The sequence below is a fragment of the Ahaetulla prasina genome, chromosome 2, assembly GCF_028640845.1.
Source record: "Ahaetulla prasina isolate Xishuangbanna chromosome 2, ASM2864084v1, whole genome shotgun sequence".
Taxonomy (NCBI): Eukaryota; Metazoa; Chordata; class Lepidosauria; order Squamata; family Colubridae; genus Ahaetulla; species Ahaetulla prasina.
In genome coordinates, this window is record NC_080540.1 from 270727978 (window position 1) to 270749972 (window position 21995).

Genomic DNA, 21995 nt, shown 5'->3' on the forward strand with positions numbered 1-21995 from the left:
CCTAGTAACCTCATTTCATTGGCAGTCGTAACAAAAATATTGTCTGTCTAAATACACAAATGTGCAAATAATTGGAAGAAGCTTTTGAAGCAGCTTTATGAAGTTCCCAAAGGATGTGGCTCCTTTAATCATTTAAGAGAGGAGCTTTGTTTGCACTAAAGTCTTTTGTGGACACCTAATTTGAACTCTTTGCACAGCTCTAGCTAAAATGATAAATATAAATACAAGGGTAGTCCACAGGAAATTTATAAAATTGAATGAAACTTCAGAAACCCAAAGAAGTCCCAGTGGTCTGCAGTTGATGACTGACAAACACATTCTTCTTGAATAGGTTCCACTCAATTCAGTTGTACTTATTCCAAGTATGATTTTAGCCTATGGTTATGGAATGTGTCTTTAAACATTAATTTGCTTGAAGGAACATTTAGAGTTAAAATGATGTACTATAGTGCTTCATGTCTTACAGGAATAAAAATCTCTTTGAACACTGAAACCTAGTCTTCTATATAGAGAAATGGCCTATTAGGCTTCAGTACCTGACATTTAAATTGTTTGAATAGAACAATAAGCAAGACTGTTCTGACAGAATATGATTATGAAATCAAAAGCCCCAATCATTTCCATAGTCTTTTCCTGCCAGAAGAATAGTTAATCTGATTTGTTTCAAGACCAAAATGTGATTTTGACTGAGTTGTGCTAAGAATAACAGGAAGAGTTCCTGTTTCAGAACTCTCAATAAATAAGCCGTTGATAAATTTCTCTAGAGCTGTGCTCCTTAGCAGGAAAGTCCAGAATTCTGAAGTCTGTACAAATAGGAAAGAATAATTCAGTATAGACCTAAGGATCATTCTTCTGGCTTAAAACACAAAAAATTATATAACTGGGCTTTGGTTGAAACCAAAGAAAATTATCCTACAATAAATTATTTTTATGCATTAGTTAGTCATTGTAATGAAATGCCATTAATATAGACTCACAATGGGACAAAACAAAGACTTACTTGCTGCCTTTTTTTTAAGCAGGCTTCAACTACTGAGACAGAAATTGGACCTATGAGACTGACACAAGATCCTATTCAGGTATTTTTTATTTTTTATTATTTTTATTTATTTGTTAAGCATGTATAAGATAACAGATATAAGTATAAACACGATTATGAATACAGAAAATGAATATAGATAAATGGGGACATTAGGACAGGGACAGTAGACACATTGGTGCTCTTAGGCACGCCCCTTACAGACCTCTTAGGAATGGGGTGAGATCAACACTAGAAGTGTAAGGTTAAAGTTATGGGGGTTAGGGGATGAAACCACAGAGTCAGGTAGTGCATTCCAGACATTGACCACTCTGTTGCTGAGGTAGTATTTTCTGCAATCGAGTTTGGAGTGGTTTACCTTAAATTTGTATCTATTGTGTGCTCGTGTATTGTTGCGGTTGAAGCTGAAGTAGTCATTGACAGGTAGGATGTTGTAGCAGATAATTTTGTGTACTACGTTTAGGTCAGACCGAAAGCGGCATAGTTCTAAGCTGTCTAAGCCCAAAATTTCAATCCTGATGGCATAAGGTGCTCTGTTGTGAGCAGAGGAGTGGAGGACTCTTCTCGTGAAATATCTATGGACTCGCTCAATTATATTAATGTCCAATATGCAGTGCAGGTTCCAGACAGATGAGTTGTATTCAAGAATTGGCCTAGGAAAGGTTTTGTATACCCTAGTTTGCAGTACAATATTATCGGAGAAGAAGCTTCGCAAAATTAGGTTAACAACTCTTAATGCCTTTTTGGCAATGCTATTACAGTGAGCTCTGGCACTTAGATAATTAGAGATGAGTACTCCAAAGTCCTTTACAGAGTGAGGGTTGTCTACAAGGTCATATCCACCCAGCTTGTATTTTGTGTTCTGATTTTTATTGCCAATGTGTAAGACAGAGCATTTGCTGGTTGAGATTTGGAGTTGCCAATTGTTTGACCATTTTGACACATAGTCAAGGTCTCTTTGTAGGGTAGCAGCATTGCTGGTGGTGTTGAATAATTTTTACATCATCAGTGAGGAGAATGCAATTGCTTGTAATATGATCGCACAGGTCATTTATGTAAAGGTATAAAGATTGTGGGTCCTAAAATGCTGCCTTGGGGGACACCAATGTTAACAGGTGCAGGATTTGATAGGGTGCTCCCTATTTTGACTACTTGTTGCCTGTTTAGAATAGAATAGAATAGAATAGAATTTTTTATTGGCCAAGTGTGATTGGACACACAAGGAATTTGTCTTGGTGCATATGCTCTCAGTGTACATAAAAGAAAAGATACGTTCATCAAGGTACAACATTTACAACACAATTGATGATTAGAATAGAATAGGATTTTATTGGCCAAGTGTGATTGGACACACAAGGAATTTGTCTTGGTGCATATGCTCTCAGTGTACATAAAAGAAAAGATACGTTCATCAAGGTACAACATTTACAACACAATTGATGATCAATATATCAATATAAATCATAAGGATTGCCAGCAACAAGTTATAGTCATACAGTCATAAGTGGAAAGAGATTGGTGATGGGAACTATGAAACGATTAATAGTAGTGCAGATTCAGTAAATAGTCTGACAGTGTTGAGGGAATTATTTGTTTAGCAGAGTGATGGCCTTGTGTCTAGTTGTTCTGGTGTGCAGTGCTCTATAGCGTCGTTTTGAGGGTAGGAGTTGAAACAGTTTATGTCCAGGATGCGAGGGATCTGCAAATATTTTCACGGCCCTCTTCTTGATTCGTGCAGTATACAGGTCCTCAATGGAAGGCAAGTTGGTAGCAATTATTTTTTCTGCAGTTCTAATTATCCTCTGAAGTCTGTGTTTGATAGGAATGCAGCTATCCATTTATGCAGGGATCCAGAAATGCCATAAGATTTTAGTTTTAGGAGCAGTTTGTCGTGTACCACTGAATGAAAGGCTTTACAGAACTCTATGTAAATTGCATATATTGCTTTGCCCTGGTCAAGTTGTGTAGTCCATATGTTTTTGCAGTGTAAGAGTTGTAGATTACAGGACAAATTTTTCCTGAAACCATATTATTTGTTAGAGAGTAGGTTGTTTGTCTCTAAGTGGAGAGTAATGGATTGGTTTATGATTGATTCCATGACTTTGCAGGTGATGCAACATAAAGAGATTGGTCTGTAATTTTCAACTAGGATGGGGTCACCCTTTTTGAAGATAGGGATGACCACGGCTAGTGACCATAGGTTGGGCAAGGAGCTGGTCCTGAAAGATTTTTTCCAGGATAATTAGAACTGCAGAAAAAATAATTGCTACCAACTTGCCTTCCATTGAGGACCTGTATACTGCACGAATCAAGAAGAGGGCCGTGAAAATATTTGTAGATCCCTCACATCCTGGACATAAACTGTTTCAACTCCTACTCTCAAAACGACGCTATAGAGCACTGCACATCAGAACAACTAGACACAAGAACAGTTTTTTCCCGAAGGCCATCACTCTGCTAAACAAATAATTCCCTCAACACTGTCAGACTATTTACTGAATCTGCACTACTATTAATCGTTTCATAGTTCCCATCACCAATCTCTTTCCACTTATGACTGTATGACTATAACTTGTTGCTGGCAATCTTATGATTTATATTGATATATTGATCATCAATTGTGTTGTAAATGTTGTACCTTGATGAACGTATCTTTTCTTTTATGTACACTGAGAGCATATGCACCAAGACAAATTCCTTGTGTGTCCAATCACACTTGGCCAATAAAAAAATTCTATTCTATTCTATTCTATTCTATTCTATTTTTATAGATTATGCTTAGAGGTTCTGCTATGACACTGGAAAGCTTTTTTAAGAAGTAAGCACATAATCCATCAGGTCTAATAGTTAGGCTTCGTAGTGCCTTTTCAATGTTATCTTCTGTAAAATCAATAAAAAAATAAATAATAAAATATTAAATAAAAGATAAAAGTACGACTTCTCTTACTTGGCAATAAAAAATCTATCTGTCTTACTTTACCAATAAACATTAAGTGCTATAGTCCCCCCACAAAAATAAACATTTTGTAGGGAGTTTCAAGCAGAATCCTTAAAGATACTTGGGGGGGGTGTATCTCCTGGAAGTTGAAGGAAGTTGATAGATAGATAGATAGATAGATAGATAGATAGATAGATAGATAGATAGATAGATAGATAGATAGATAGATAGATAGAGCAATAGCAATAGCACTTAGACTTATATACCGCTTTACAGTGCTTTACAGCACTCTCTAAAGTTTACAGAGTCAGCATATTGCCCCCAACAATTTGGGTCATAGATGGGATAGAGAGGGGGGAGAGAGAGAGAGAGAGAGAGAGAGAGAGAGAGATAGTCTAGATAGATTTTATTCACTGAACTGAAAGGTGGAGGTAGTGGCATTATTATCTTCTGGACCAATGATAGCATCATTAGAAGTGAAATAGACATAGTTGAGAACAGAAACTTTATAGACACATTCATAAGCCCACGCATATCCCTTCCACAATATAAAGCTTATGTCTTTAAAAGTAAAAATAACATTCAAATATATACACACATTTAAAAATTGTTTTTTATTTCTTCCTTTTGAAAAGTGAATGCATCCATGGGGGCTCTGAGTTTTTTCTTTTTTAAAAAAAAATTAATACTAAACATTACTGAGACAATTATATAGCGAAAGAAGTTCATTTATTGTTATTGTATTGTATTGCATTGCATTGCATTGCATTGCATTGCATTGCATTGCATTGCATTGCATTGCATTGTATTGTATTGTATTGTATTGTATTGTATTGTCTTAGACCAAAATTATTGTTTTAAATGCATAGTAATTTTAAACTATCTTCTGTATTTTATAGGTATTATTAATCTTTGCAAAAGAAGACAAACAGAGTGATGGATTCTGGTGGGCTTGTAATAAAGCTGGGTATAGATGTAACATTGTTCGGACACCAGAATCAGCACTTGAATGCTTTCTTGATAAACATCATGAAATAATTGTTATAGATTATCGCAACTCCAGACACTTTGATGCAGAAGACATCTGTAGGTAATTACTTGTTCTGTATTTCATATGACCCTGGCAGTATAGGAAAATAGTATTATGCAGTTTCTATATTCACGTCCTAACTTCAGTGGCGCAACTGTTTCTGGACAACTGAATGGGCTGTCATATGTTCTTCCATATGAAATCAGTGTGTGAAATCTCTGAATATAAAAAAGTTAGATTTTAAAGAGAAGGATTTATTAATTCTCTACATGGGGCATTTATGAGAAAGAGGTAAAAAAAAATAAAGGTGATAGCTGCGTCCTTTTTACATGTGTTACATGTGCAACATATATGAAAAAGCAGCAGGGCTTTGATCATGGAGTCATGGCAACTTCCCAGTCTGCGGAGGTCCTAGGAAGATGTTTTCATATGCCAGAATCCTGTGGTACCAGGGCATTTCTTCCTTATTCTGTCTTCCAATGACAGGCATAAAGTCAAATAAAAGACATGTTTGGGAGATGGCTCTCCATAAACCAAAAATAAGATCAGGAGTCTTGCTGAAAAAGTAAAGATTATGATGATTAAACTGAGTTGCTCTGGCCATTTTAAGTGATGGTTGGGTCAGATGTATCTATATTGCAGATAGTTACTTACATAGCAGTGCAGTTAATGATCAGATCCTCCAAAGTCCATCCATTAAGGCATTTATAAAATTCAATTCCTGTATAAACAGTAGAAGTACATTCTATTGATTATTGCTGGCTGGTCAGATGAAGCATGTGCAAATACAAAAAAAGTAACAGAAAATTAAACTCAAAAGTAAAATCAAAGTAAAATCGAAACCAGAAATAATTCACTTAAAGTAAAAATAATTCATTTAAAGTGAAATCAAAACCAGAAATAATTCACTTATATGTGGGGGGGGGGGAAGAAAAATTTCACTAACCTGTTGATAAAAGATAAAGGGATTCATTTGAGCTATGCAAGTTTTTATCTCTGGACCTTGGACCTTCACACATTATTTATAATAGTAGCATCATTAGTAATCTGAGGAGTTTCAAAAATTTTGTACTTATTCTGATATGCTGTGGCAAATGCAAGAGTGTATTTTCATGACTGCTAAACAAAATTTGTCTGTAAAATATGTAATATTGATCTGACAGTGGGATAGGAGGAATGAGATCTATATTTCATCTTCTATGCCAGAAAAGTCTTTTAGAAGGGGCATGTTTAATATGGCTCATAAATCTCTGTAAAAACTGCAAAATAATAAGACAGGGCCTACATCCTCTATTGCATGAGAACCATAGTAGCAAAAAATTTTTTTGAAACAGTGGATCTTATCATGTCTAACAGCTGAAGGTAATATGTCAATTCTGGCTAGGAAAAATGCTCTTGGAGTCTGATTTTTGATGGAAAAAATGGCAACAATCAGCTGGACTGGCATAGAGAAGCATAAATGAAGACTTAGCCAGATTCTAATTTATAGACTAGGTTCTGAAGTACACAAACATGTAATTTGTTGTTCCACTTCATATACTGCAAAAGAGTCAATAGATGTTTTGCTTTAACACTGTGTCTAAGCTCTACCTAAAACTTATATCTTCAATTTTAAGTACATGGGTAAAAAATCAGGATACGGCAATAGAATGATGAAAATGAGGCTTATATTGCTTTTCTTGGGAAAGGTCACATGATCCCATATTCAGGATCTTGTGATAAAAAAGTCACTGTTTTGTTATAATAAGCTGAGTGGGATAAATGAATAATCCATCACTATGGGCTTTGATAGAACCTTGTTCTTGCTAGCTTTGTAGAAGCCAAAACTGTTATGTTAGGCTTTGAACAAATCATATTCCTTCTTTGACTGCTGACCACCATCCATATAGTCCATATAATGTTTCAGTTGAATTACTTCTGAGACAATATCCTTCTAAAAGAAGAGTTTTAGCCAATATCATTTATTTAGAATTCAAAACCCAAGTTTAATAAGGACTCACTTCTTACTAGCCTGCCTAACTGCAGATATACTTTTAGTATATTGGTTCTATGTGATCCAATCTTGCTTGCCAAGAATTTGTTTCAATTTAACAAATAATTTATTGTTTCACCTGGTGTTTTTTTTTAGCAATCTAGGTCTGGCCTTTCATAAAATAGAACAATGAGACAATGAGTAAAATAACATCCAATTTGCTTATTGTTGTTGTTAGAGAGAATGAGATTCACATAATTATGCAACCCATTTTAAAATGTGGTTGGTAAATTTTTGTTAATAAAATTGTTTAATCAAATATGGCCTGAACTTTCTTCATTCTAGGTCAATTCGTGCTACAAAACCTGCTGAACATACTGTGATAATAGCTGTTACCTTACAAGTGTAAGTATTTTGGGGACGCATGCTTATTTTAAGTACTTTTTTAATGTGTATGGTTATTCCGTGAATAAGTAGCAGTTTCTCATGAACATCTTAGTTTATGTCAGAGAATAAGCTGAGGCCCCATACCTGTATACAACTCTTTAAAGCCTGTGATATCCGCTGAAAACCACCAAATATTGTAATGGTTAATGAGACAGAAGGAGAACTATGTAGCTCTCAAATATAATTGCATTTGATTTTAATTAAATATAAATGTAATTAAAAACTAGCTTTGTTCTGGTAAAAGGTACTTTCTGGACTGCCATTCTCAACACATCACTGAAATTCAATTTTTTCTCGGCCTAGAAAATGATCAGCACCATCAGAAGATTCTTTTGACACATAAATCATTATATGGTTGAAAACTCATTCAGAAACTATTAGGACATGGCATGGTTGCTCCTGGAAGGAGACTTGAGATCAAAGCAAACAACGCTCAAGCCTTCAAAGTTTCTGACGGTGGTTCCAAGAGATGAGTTCAAACCTTTTACCATCAAACACCATACAAACCACAGCTTTGTTGGGTTTTTCTGTGCCCATCTCAGCAACACATAAAAAAGACCGAATTCTAGAAAATTCATAATAGTTGGGAAGCTGAAAGAACAACAATAAATATATTCATCATGAGTTGTCATTTGTGAATACAATATGAATATTTCTTTGGCAGTAAGGAAGGGTGCCTCTCCATGTCTCCATTTTTCCCCCCTGTGGCCTCCAGAGCTTCTCAGAACGATCTTTGCAAAATTTGGCAGCAAATGTATGGTTTTTCATGTGACTTTTATTTTTTTTAAAAAACCCAAAGCCTGACCCAACTATTTTGATTTTTTTTTAAATCAAGGAAAGAAAAACGAAGCCTTTTAGTCTTGTGCTCTCTGATGATGTTACTACAGTTCTGCAGATAAACTTCTGTAGTCCATAGAGATCTTAACCTCCCCCCAAAACAAAATACAACCACAAAAAGAGGATTTTTCACTCTCTTGAATGATTGATTGATTCAGTGCCGTTAAGTTGGTGTCAGCTCTTAGCAACCACATACATTAACTCTATTGACTGGTAATATATTTTGTATTTCTGTAGATCTGCTGGTCAGGAAGAAGCTTCTGTTCTCCCACTTCTCCATGCGGGATTTAATAGGGTATGTTAAAGTTATTGTAGATTGCTTAGGGCATAAACAATTGATTTATCAACTTTCATGTCAACATGACATTCATGTTGTTGTCATGCAAGCATTTGTTGCATGTGACAACTGCGGCCCCTTCAGCTCCTCCACATTTTAGTCCATAAATAAACACTATGTTACAGGTGTATTATTGCTGGCTAGATATAAGGGGCTGAAAAGATACTGACAAATAAATTTCTACAAGCCTGGACATGATTTCCTGTAACAGAGACCAAGAAAAGTATGTGCAGTTTGAAAATAAGGTTGTCTAATGGAATCACATAAATCATCTATAACTGCCTCAAGCTCTGTATTTGCTGGTGCAGCATAGCCAAAGGTGATTGGAAAAGAACCCAAGGAATTGGTTGGCATTTTGCCTTCACAATCACTAAATAAAGAGAAAATAGGCCTGGGTGGTGGGGTTAGGAAGGAGGATCATACCTTTCCTAGCAACATGTTGGACTGTGTAAAAGAAGCAGATTTCAGAAATTAAAAAGAAAAATATACTACCCAGGGGATTGTTGATTTAGGATCACAGCTTCTGTTACTAAACAAGGCAGCTATTAAGTGACTCGTGCCCGATTGTATTACCTTTTTGCCATGGTTATTAAGTGAATCACTGCTGTTGTTAAGTGAATCACATGGTCATTAAGCAAATCTGCCTTCTTGACTTAGTTTGTTAAAACATTGCTGGGAGGGTCACAAATGGCAATGGCATGTCCCTGGAATGCTGCCACCATCATAAATACATGCCAGTTGCTAAGCATCCAATTTTTGAACACGTGACCTTGGGTATGCTGCAATGGTTGCATGTATCAGACGGCAAATCATAAATCACTTTTTTCATCTGTGTTGTAACTTGGAATAGTAGCCAAACAAAATGGTCGAAAGTTGGAGACTACCTCTAAATGGTTTAAATTAAACCTCAGATTTCTTGCCAGATTTCTTCCTTGAAGATGTACTCTTTTACTTAGCTCTATGTTTCTGGAATATCTTGATAGGTGAGGTTTGTTCCATTAAGCCTTCATCCTATGGTTGTTTTTTATCTGAAAGTACAAAGCTTTAGTTAGCCTTTACTTAACTGATGTTACTTTTTAAAAACCAGTCTTCCTTCTAACTTCTAGTTCCATCTTTTTAGCATGCCTCCTTGCTATATGTAACTTCCTGTTTTCATAATATACCATATGGTCCTGCAAAAAGATCACATTTATTGGCTCCTTATGATGTAATTTAAAACTATTATTACTGATATACTTAAGTGTACAAACTACTCTGATGAGACTTATTACATAGACCACTATTTCTCTCTCTAAATTGTTCTTTTTTCTGAGAACGCTTCAGCAGGAAACATTCTCTCTAGCTCCTCAATACATTTATGAACTATCTGGAAAAAAGCTGATATAGAAGGGAAATAAAAAGAGATTAAGACTTAGGTAATTTCCCAGTAGGATAAGAGGAAGTGAACAGAACAGAACAGAATAGAATTCTTTATTGGCCAAGTGTGATTGGACACACAAGGAATTTGTCTTTGGTGCATATGCTCTCAGTGTACATTGTAATGTATTACTGTAAGTTTTGGCGGGAGTTTTAGGCGGGAAATATCTCGTTTCTGATTGGATGCAGCCTCAGGCTGAAGTGTATATAAGGAGAGGTTTTTCTCCAGAGTTTTGCTGGGTCACACTATATTAAAGAGCTGTTGTCACTAACCTGGTCTCCTGCCTCGTCAATACCCAAACTTAACATTGGCGGCGAGGTGGGATCTTGAGGCAGAGCACCAGAACAGAGCTGAACCCACTACGAGAATCAGACCCAGCAAGGTGATGGCGAATGCAGCGATGACCGGCTACACGCCACCCACTCCGTTTGACCCTGCCCAGGAGACATGGGGAATATATATGACCCGTTTGAAAGTTTCCTGGAGGCAAGCGAGCTACAGGAGTCTCCGACAACCGCAAAGCGGGCTTACTTCATAAGCCACTGTGGGTCAGCAGTCATCGCCGTCGCAGAAGCCCTAGCGGAGCCAACACCGCTACACTCCGTATCGTGGCAGACCCTTCAGACCCTCCTGAAGAATCACTACGCACCAGCCCGTCCAAATCGTTCGACGGATGCGAGTTTGGGGAGCGCAGGCAACAAGAAGGCGAGTCTATCAGCGACTACATGGCAGCCCTGAGACAAGCGTCCAAGCATTGGAGTACCGCGATCTGGACGAAGAGCTGCTGGAACAACTTATACGGGGGGTCAGAGACATCCGTTTGAGGAGGCGGTTGCTAGCCAAGAGCAACCTGACATTGGCAAACGCTCTGGTCGAAGCCAGAGCCCATGAGATGACCAACCATGCAGCAGACACCTTACAAAATCGACTCACGCCGATGGCGGGCGCAAAGCCGAGCACAGTCCACCACGAAGAAACCTATCGTGAGTCAACCAGCGAAGAGGAGGAAGAAGTCCACTACACGGAAAATCGACAAGGAAGACCCGGAGGAATGCGGAAGTTGCGGGCGACATCAGCGCCAAAGATGTAAGTTCAGGGCGCCATTTGCCGGCGGTGTGAAAGGAAGGGGCACCTGGCTCAAGTCTGCCGAGCACCCCAACCTTCCCGCCGAAAATTCAAATCGGCCAATCAGAGCGGCTCTGAGTCAGAGATGCAAACCCCACATTCCCGAAATTTCAAACCAGCCAATCAGAGCGCGAGATCGGCGAGGCGACCAGCGATTGGCCAGGAAAGAAAGAGCGCGAAGTCAAACCGAATGACTGTTACCATAGACCACGCAGCTACCCGCATCGAAGAAAAGATCTTCACAAACCCGACAATTGAAGGCGTACCGTGCCGACTGGAAGTAGACACAGGATCAGCTATCACAATCATGTCCTGGGACACTTTTGTGAAAGCCTTGCCGCACATCGCAAAGCGCAAGCTACAGAAACAACGGCTCCGGGTGCAGGATTACCAGGGCAACCGCATCCCGGTTCGAGGACAACGACCGTCGAGGTCAAGTCTGGGACATACGAAAAGACCCTGCCCATCACGTTAGTCGAGGAACCTTGCCAAGCTTGCTGGGGCTAGACTGGTTCAGGCGTTGGGAATGGGGTGACTGGCGTCCACGGAGCGGATGCAACCTGCAAAACGCCCTAATGGAGGAATTCGCAGGCGTATTCGAGGACCGTTTAGGCAAGTACAAGGGACCCCTAACTCCTTCAATTTAGACCCCCAAATAGCTCCCATTAGGTTAAAGGCAAGGAGGGTTCCTTTTGCACTCAAACCTAAAATCGACAAAGAGCTAGATAAATTAGTCAGCCAGGGGATACTAGTGCCAGTTGACCATGCCAAATGGGAGGCGCCAATCGTCACCCTATAAAACCAGACGGGTCCATAAGAATTTGCGCTGATTACAAGGCTACCTTGAACAAAGCATTGCAAAAGCGCCTACCCAGTTCCAGTAGTGCAACACTTATTGCACTCACTAGGGCACGGACAAGTTTTCGCCAAATTAGACTTGGCACAAGCGTACCAACAGCTACCCGTAGATGCTAGCACAGCTGAGGCCCAGACCATTATAGCACGGGGTGCCTTTAAGTGCACCCGGTTACAGTTCGGGTGAGTGTGGCCCGGGCTATTCAAAATTTGATGGGCGGCTCCTACAAGGGTTACCGGAGTCGTACCCTATTTCGATGATGTGTTGGTATCAGGGAAGATTTAAGAGAACTGGGGAAGCGATTAAGGAAAGTTTTGGCCATTTTAGGTCGGCAGGATTAAAAGTCAAAGCAAGCAAGTGTCAGATAGGGGTCGAATCTGTTGAATTTTGGGCTATAGAATAGACAAAAGGATTCACCCACTGAGAGCAAAGTCAAGGCGATAAAGAGAGCCCCAGCACCCAAAAACAAGACAGAACTCCAGGCTTTCCTGGGTCTGGTAAACTTTACGCCGTGTTTTTAAAAGACAAGGCAACCGTTGCTGAACCGCTGCATAAATTGCTTGGAAAAACACTGCTTGGTCGTGGGGAAGTCAGAGAATAGGGCATTTGAGGCAGTAAAAGTTTGCTATCAAGCGATAGCCTGTTAATACAATACAACAACAGACTGCCGTTAGTATTGGTTTGTGATCGTCCCCTATGGAGTAGGAGCGGTACTTAGCCACAGACTCCCAAAGCGGCACTGAAGCCCCTATAGCGTTCTATTCACGAGCGATGTCCCGGCTGAGAGGAATTACAGCCAGCTAGATAGGGAGGCTCTCGCAATAGTGTCAGGGTGAAAAATTTCACGAATCGTTTTTGGGCGAGATTTCGAAATTGTCACTGATCACAGACCGCTATTGGGGTTACTGGCTGGCGACCGCCCAACGCCAGTAGCACTCTCACCTAGACTGACCAGATGGACTATTTTTTGACCGCATACTCCTACAAGCTGCAGCATCGGCCTGGAAAGGAGCTGGGGCATGCGGACGCATTGAGCAGATGCCCATTGCCAGGAAATCGAGGACCCCACCCGGGCACACCCGTTCTACTAATTGACTCTTTGGACTCGGGGCTAGATATAAGGGGCTGAAAAGATACTGACAAATAAATTTCTACAAGCCTGGACATGATTTCCTGTAACAGAGACCAAGAAAAGTATGTGCAGTTTGAAAATAAGGTTGTCTAATGGAATCACATAAATCATCTATAACTGCCTCAAGCTCTGTATTTGCTGGTGCAGCATAGCCAAAGGTGATTGGAAAAGAACCCAAGGAATTGGTTGGCATTTTGCCTTCACAATCACTAAGTAAAGAGAAAATAGGCCTGGGTGGTGGGGTTAGGAAGGAGGATCATACCTTTCCTAGCAACATGTTGGACTGTGTAAAAGAAGCAGATTTCAGAAATTAAAAAGAAAAATATACTACCCAGGGGATTGTTGATTTAGGATCACAGCTTCTGTTACTAAACAAGGCAGCTATTAAGTGACTCGTGCCGATTGTATTACCTTTTTGCCATGGTTATTAAGTGAATCACTGCTGTTGTTAAGTGAATCACATGGTCATTAAGCAAATCTGCCTTCTTGACTTAGTTTGTTAAAACATTGCTGGGAGGGTCACAAATGGCAATGGCATGTCCCTGGAATGCTGCCACCATCATAAATACATGCCAGTTGCTAAGCATCCAATTTTTGAACACGTGACCTTGGGTATGCTGCAATGGTTGCATGTATCAGACGGCAAATCATAAATCACTTTTTTCATCTGTGTTGTAACTTGGAATAGTAGCCAAACAAAATGGTCGAAAGTTGGAGACTACCTCTAAATGGTTTAAATTAAACCTCAGATTTCTTGCCAGATTTCTTCCTTGAAGATGTACTCTTTTACTTAGCTCTATGTTTCTGGAATATCTTGATAGGTGAGGTTTGTTCCATTAAGCCTCCATCCTATGGTTGTTTTTTATCTGAAAGTACAAAGCTTTAGTTAGCCTTTACTTAACTGATGTTACTTTTTAAAAACCAGTCTTCCTTCTAACTTTTAGTTCCATCTTTTTAGCATGCCTCCTTGCTATATGTAACTTCCTGTTTTCATAATATACCATATGGTCCTGCAAAAAGATCACATTTATTGGCTCCTTATGATGTAATTTAAAACTATTATTACTGATATACTTAAGTGTACAAACTACTCTGATGAGACTTATTACATAGACCACTATTTCTCTCTCTAAATTGTTCTTTTTTCTGAGAATGCTTCAGCAGGAAACATTCTCTCTAGCTCCTCAATACATTTATGAACTATCTGGAAAAAAGCTGATATAGAAGGGAAATAAAAAGAGATTAAGACTTAGGTAATTTCCCAGTAGGATAAGAGGAAGTGAACAGAACAGAACAGAATAGAATTCTTTATTGGCCAAGTGTGATTGGACACACAAGGAATTTGTCTTTGGTGCATATGCTCTCAGTGTACATAAAGAAAAATAAAATACATTCATCAACAATCATAAGATACAATACTTAGTGATAGTCATAGGTTACTAATAAGCAATCAAATCATATTAGGAAACAAAAAAAAACCAATATAAATTGTAAAGATACAAGCAACATGGTTATAGTCAATGGTAGGATTCAGGCAGTTCGCACCACTTCAGGAGAACCGGTTGTTAACTTCTGAGCAGTTTGGCAAACTGGTTGTTGGAAGAAATCATTAGGGCAGAGAACCGGTTATTAAATTACTTGAATCCCACCACTGGTTATAGTCGTAAGTGGAAAGAGTTAGGTACTAGGAAGGATGAGAAGAAGAATAGTAATACAGTCTTAGTAAATAATTTGACAGTGTTGTGGGAGTTAGTTGTTTAGCAGAGTGATGGCATTCTGGGAAAAACTGTCCTTTTGAAGAAACTGCAGCTGGAAGGAAGATAACTGAAGAGAGCATCAGGAGGTGTTATGAAAGCCTATAGGACAACCTAAGGGAGAGGGAGAAGAAAAGAAAAGGAATTGTGGTGGAGATGTGTATATGTGTTGAAGGGCTTTTACTCTGAATGGGAGCATTATAAATACTAAAACTCTGTAACCACTAGACCTAAGCTCATATGAAATTAAGGTTAGACAACACCTTACCTATTGGAATCCCAAATGACTCTAAGTAAAAAGTCAATAAAATCGACTTTTATTTTCCTCAAAAAGGGAAGTTGCCTGATGTAAAAGAAAGTCCCCAATCACTAGCATCCAATGCTTTTGGATCCCTTAGGGAGAGTAAATATATTCAGATAACTAGGATATAGTGTAAAGAAATAATTGCATGAAGCAAGTTGATATTTTGTGGCTGCCCATCCCACCTAAATATTTGGTGAAAATGTGTAAAGGCTCTAAAATTCCATGTCTGTCAAAGGTGGTATTCAGCAGGTTCTGACCAGTTCTGGAGAACCGGTAGCAGAATTTTTGAATAGTTCGGAGAACCGGTAAATACCATCTCTGACTGGCCCTGCCCCCATCTATTCTCTGCCTCCCAAGTCCAAGCTGATTGGGAGGAAATGGAGATTTTGCAGTAACGTTCCCCTGGAGTAGGGAGGGAATGGAGATTTTACAGTATCTTTCCCCTGGAGTGGGGTGGGAATGGAGATTTTACAGTATCCTTCTCATGCCACGCCCACCAAGCTACGCCCGCTAAGGCATGCCATGCCATGCCCGCCAAGCCACGCCCACAGAACCGTTAGTAAAAAAATTTGAATCCCACCACTGATGTCTGTCCACTGAACTCAAAAGGTTGCTTACCCCTGCTGATAACCATCTCTTATATTTTCATCCTCCACTGGCATGAATCCTTACCAACTGAGATTTCTTTCTTATCTTTCTTGCATGTTTCCACACTTGCCATCAGAGCAGCAACAATGATAACCAACTTGTTCAGACAAAGTCCCCTGCCATCATTAGCCTGCGCAGTATATTTCATAAGCTGCAGGGGGAAAAAGATAACCATAACAAAGAATGGATGTTGACATAATTATTGAATAGGTAACAGAGGCACTTCCTATGCCTCAGTGATTAACCTGAACAGTTGTTTGTTCAAGGAGGAAAAAGCTGAGACTCCCTCCTTCCTTATCTAATAAATATCCTTCTTTCCTTCTAAACATAATTCTTTGTAAGTAATGTTCATAACTATATAATACATAGAAAAGTAAATTAAAAGTATCATACTTACCAACTAATAAAACATATATTTAAATATTAGAATTATCAGCGACTACATGGCAGCCCTGAGACAAGCCTCCAAGCATTGCAGTACCGCGATCTGGACGAAGAGCTGCTGGAACAACTTATACGGGGGTCAGAGACATCCGTTTGAGGAGGCGGTTGCTAGCCAAGAGCAACCTGACATTGGCAAACGCCTGGACGAAGCCAGAGCCCATGAGATGTCAACCATGCAGCAGACACCTTACAAAGCGACTCACGCCGATGGCGGGCGCAAAGCCGAGCACAGTCCACCACGAAGAAACCTATCGTGAGTCAACCAGCGAAGAGGAGGAAGAAGTCCACTACACGGAAAATCGACAAGGGAAGACCGGAGGAATGCGGAAGTTGCGGGGGCGACATCAGCGCCAAAGATGTAAGTTCAGGGCGCCATTTGCGGCGGTGTGAAAGGAAGGGCACCTGGCTCAAGTCTGCCGAGCACCCCAACCTTCCGAAAATTCAAATCGGCCAATCAGAGCGGCTCTGAGTCAGAGATGCAAACCCACATTCCACGAAATTTCAAACCAGCCAATCAGAGCGAGATCGGCGAGGCGACCCGATTGGCCAGGAAAGAAAGAGCGAAGTCAAACCGAATGACTGTTACCATAGACCACGCAGCTACCCGCATCGAAGAAAAGATCTTCACAAACCCGACAATTGAAGGCGTACCGTGCCGACTGGAAGTAGACACAGGATCAGCTATCACAATCATGTCCTGGGACACTTTTGTGAAAGCCTTGCCGACATCGCAAAGCGCAAGCTACAGAAACAACGGCTCCGGGTGCAGGATTACCAGGGCAACCGCATCCCTGTTCGAGGACAACGACCGTCGAGGTCAAGTACGGACATACGAAAAGACCCTGCCCATCACGTTAGTCGAGGAACCTTGCCAAGCTTGCTGGGGCTAGACTGGTTCAGGCGTTGGGAATGGGGTGACTGGCGTCCACCGGACGGATGCAACCTGCAAAACGCCCTAATGGAGGAATTCGCAGGCGTATTCGAGGACCGTTTAGGCAAGTACAAGGGGACCCCTATCTCCTTCAATTTAGACCCCCAAATAGCTCCCATTAGGTTAAAGGCAAGGAGGGTTCCTTTTGCACTCAAACCTAAAATCGACAAAGAGTTAGATAAATTAGTCAGCCAGGGGATACTAGTGCCAGTTGACCATGCCAAATGGGAGACGCCAATCGTCACCCTATAAAACCAGGACGGGTCCATAAATTTGCGCTGATTACAAGGCTACCTTGAACAAAGCTTTGCAAAAGCGCCTACCCAGTTCCAGTAGTGCAACACTTATTGCACTCACTAGGGCACGGACAAGTTTTCGCCAAATTAGACTTGGCACAAGCGTACCAACAGCTACCCGTAGATGCTAGCACAGCTGAGGCCCAGACCATTGTAACGCACCGGGGTGCCTTTAAGTGCACCCGGTTACAGTTCGGGTGAGTGTGGCCCCGGGCTATTCAAAATTTGATGGGCGGCTCCTACAAGGGTTACCGGAGTCGTGCCTATTTCGATGATGTGTTGGTATCAGGGAAGATTTAAGAGAACTGGGGCGATTAAGGAAAGTTTTGGCCATTTTAGGTCGGCAGGATTAAAGTCAAAGCAAGCAAGTGTCAGATAGGGGTCGAATCTGTTGAATTTTTGGGCTATAGAATAGACAAAAGGATTCACCCACTGAGAGCAAAGTCAAGGCGATAAAGAGAGCCCCAGCACCCAAAAACAAGACAGAACTCCAGGCTTTCCTGGGTCTGGTAAACTTTTACGCCGTGTTTTTAAAAGACAAGGCAACCGTTGCTGAACCGCTGCATAAATTGCTTGGAAAAAACACTGCTTGGTCGTGGGGGAAGTCAGAGAATAGGGCATTTGAGGCAGTAAAAAGTTTGCTATCAAGCGATAGCCTGTTAATACAATACAACAACAGACTGCCGTTAGTATTGGTTTGTGATCGTCCCCTATGGAGTAGGAGCGGTACTTAGCCACAGACTCCCAAACGGCACTGAAGCCCCTATAGCGTTCTATTCACGAGCGATGTCCCGGCTGAGAGGAATTACAGCCAGCTAGATAGGGAGGCTCTCGCAATAGTGTCAGGGTGAAAAATTTCACGAATCGTTTTGGGCGAGATTTGAAATTGTCACTGATCACAGACCGCTATTGGGGTTACTGGCTGGCGACCGCCCAACGCCAGTAGCACTCTCACCTAGACTGACCAGATGGACTATTTTTTGACCGCATACTCCTACAAGCTGCAGCATCGGCCTGGAAAGGAGCTGGGGCATGCGGACGCATTGAGCAGATGCCCATTGCCAGGAAATCGAGGACCCCACCCGGGCACACCCGTTCTACTAATTGACTCTTTGGACTCTGGCCCAGTCACATCGCAGGAAGTGGCTCGGGCCTCCTACCGGGACGTTGTTTTAAGAACTGTAATCAGTTGGGTTCAAAGGGATGGCCATCACGGGCGACGTTTCAAGGAATTTGTAAAGAAAAAGAATTGTCTGTGCAAGGGGTGCCTGCTCTGGGGGATAGGGTGGTAGTTCCAGAGAAACTGAGGAAAAAGTTCTGGAACTCCTGCATGAGGTCACCCAGGAATTGTGAGGATGAAGGGTTTGGCTAGGAGCTATGTCTGGTGGCCCCTAATGGACAGGAAATCAGTGACAGGGTTGGCCGATGCCAAGTATGTCAGGAATCCAGACCACTACCACCCACGGCCCCAGTTTTGGAGTGGGAGAAACCCCAAGGCCCTTGGTCCGCATACACATTGATTTTGCCGGCCCCTTCCACGGCCAAACATTTCTAATTGTGGTGGATGCATTCTCCAAATGGCTGGAGATCATCCTAATGAAATCCACAACCGCGGGAGCTGTCATCTCAGCACTAAAACACCTTTTCGCCACGCACGGGCTACCGGACACCCTCGTGTCCGATAACGGCCCACAGTTCACGCAGCATTATTTGAAGGGTACCTGGCTGAAGAGGGCATCCGACATGCCCTCTCAGCGCCCGTTCCACCCTGCGTCGAGCGGCCTTGCTGAACGTTTTGTCCGAGGCAAAGAAGCGCTATCACGAAGCGGCCCGGCGATTGGCAGGCACAAATCGGCGCATTCTAACCGTCAACACAGGACCCCTGTGTGGCCACCGCCGCAGCCCAGCCGAGCTATTAATGGGCGGAAGCTACGGTGCCCGCTAGACCGGCTACACCGAACTACGTGCAGGACGGGTTCAAAACAAAACCAGATAGAATCCGAGAGTTAAACATAGGAGACTCAGTGTGGGCACATAATTACAGCGGCCCTAACTGGAAGAGGGGATAGTCATAGACAAAGCGGGCCCCAAATCTTATCTAGTGGAACTAGGCGATGGCAGAATCTGGAGGCGCCACATAGATCAATTAAGAAACAGATTGAGCGATAAGGCAGAATTAGGCGAGAACAGCCCTGACTATGATTTAATTAACCCCACAGCTGACTGGAGCCAAGAACAAACAGAAAGCGTAAGCAAAGAACCAAACAGAGACTTATCTGAGTCAGGCGAGGTCCAGCGACACCCTCCGGTCCCTCTAGAGGACAGCAGGTCCGAGCCGGCGAATAATCCAGGGCGGATGGCGGGAGGAGGAGCTCAGAGGAACGAAAAGTCCCTCCGGCAAGCTCGACTCAACTCCAGAAAGTGAACTGCGCAGGTCCGGGAGAGTCAGGAGACGCCCCACGTACCTGCAGGACTACGTAGAGAAGTAATATGCAAATATTGGCAAAGTGCCTTCTGGGAGGGAAGGAGTGTAATGTATTACTGTAAGTTTTGGCGGGAGTTTTAGGCGGGAAATATCTCGTTTCTGATTGGATGCAGCCTCAGGCTGAAGTGTATATAAGGAGAGGTTTTTCTCCAGAGTTTTGCTGGGTCACACTATATTAAAGAGCTGTTGTCACTAACCTGGTCTCCTGCCTCGTCAATACCCAAACTTAACATACATAAAGAAAAATAAAATACATTCATCAACAATCATAAGATACAATACTTAGTGATAGTCATAGGTTACTAATAAGCAATCAAATCATATTAGGAAACAAAAAAAACCAATATAAATTGTAAAGATACAAGCAACATGGTTATAGTCAATGGTAGGATTCAGGCAGTTCGCACCACTTCAGGAGAACCGGTTGTTAACTTCTGAGCAGTTTGGCAAACTGGTTGTTGGAAGAAATCATTAGGGCAGAGAACCGGTTATTAAATTACTTGAATCCCACCACTGGTTATAGTCGTAAGTGGGAAGAGTTAGGTACTAGGAAGGATGAGAAGAAGAATAGTAATACAGTCTTAGTAAATAATTTGACAGTGTTGTGGGAGTTAGTTGTTTAGCAGAGTGATGGCATTCTGGGAAAAACTGTCCTTTTGAAGAAACTGCAGCTGGAAGGAAGATAACTGAAGAGAGCATCAGGAGGTGTTATGAAAGCCTATAGGACAACCTAAGGGAGAGGGAGAAGAAAAGAAAAGGAATTGTGGTGGAGATGTGTATATGTGTTGAAGGGCTTTTACTCTGAATGGGAGCATTATAAATACTAAAACTCTGTAACCACTAGACCTAAGCTCATATGAAATTAAGGTTAGACAACACCTTACCTATTGGAATCCCAAATGACTCTAAGTAAAAAGTCAATAAAATCGACTTTTATTTTCCTCAAAAAGGGAAGTTGCCTGATGTAAAAGAAAGTCCCCAATCACTAGCATCCAATGCTTTTGGATCCCTTAGGGAGAGTAAATATATTCAGATAACTAGGATATAGTGTAAAGAAATAATTGCATGTAGCAAGTTGATATTTTGTGGCTGCCCATCCCACCTAAATATTTGGTGAAAATGTGTAAAGGCTCTAAAATTCCATGTCTGTCAGAGGTGGTATTCAGCAGGTTCTGACCAGTTCTGGAGAACCGGTAGCAGAATTTTTGAATAGTTCGGAGAACCGGTAAATACCATCTCTGACTGGCCCTGCCCCCATCTATTCTCTGCCTCCCAAGTCCAAGCTGATTGGGAGGAAATGGAGATTTTGCAGTAACGTTCCCCTGGAGTAGGGAGGGAATGGAGATTTTACAGTATCTTTCCCCTGGAGTGGGGTGGGAATGGAGATTTTACAGTATCCTTCTCATGCCACGCCCACCAAGCTATGCCCGCTAAGGCATGCCATGCCATGCCCGCCAAGCCACGCCCACAGAACCGTTAGTAAAAAAAATTGAATCCCACCACTGATGTCTGTCCACTGAACTCAAAAGGTTGCTTACCCCTGCTGATAACCATCTCTTATATTTTCATCCTCCACTGGCATGAATCCTTACCAACTGAGATTTCTTTCTTATCTTTCTTGCATGTTTCCACACTTGCCATCAGAGCAGCAACAATGATAACCAACTTGTTCAGACAAAGTCCCCTGCCATCATTAGCCTGCGCAGTATATTTCATAAGCTGCAGGGGGAAAAAGATAACCATAACAAAGAATGGATGTTGACATAATTATTGAATAGGTAACAGAGGCACTTCCTATGCCTCAGTGATTAACCTGAACAGTTGTTTGTTCAAGGAGGAAAAAGCTGAGACTCCCTCCTTCCTTATCTAATAAATATCCTTCTTTCCTTCTAAACATAATTCTTTGTAAGTAATGTTCATAACTATATAATACATAGAAAAGTAAATTAAAAGTATCATACTTACCAACTAATAAAACATATATTTAAATATTAGAATTATCC

At 41.3% G+C, this 21995-nt stretch overlaps 1 protein-coding gene across 1 annotated transcript in view; it reads left to right on the forward strand.

Moving 5' to 3' along the window:
* PDE8B (phosphodiesterase 8B) overlaps positions 1-21995 on the forward strand; it is a 72614-nt gene that overhangs the window by 15914 nt on the left and 34705 nt on the right. The window contains exons 2-5 of the mRNA XM_058170045.1: positions 1023-1079; positions 4877-5067; positions 7325-7384; positions 8501-8558. Of these exons, the coding sequence (XP_058026028.1) occupies positions 1023-1079; positions 4877-5067; positions 7325-7384; positions 8501-8558 (366 nt within the window). The remainder of the gene's footprint in view (positions 1-1022; positions 1080-4876; positions 5068-7324; positions 7385-8500; positions 8559-21995) is intronic.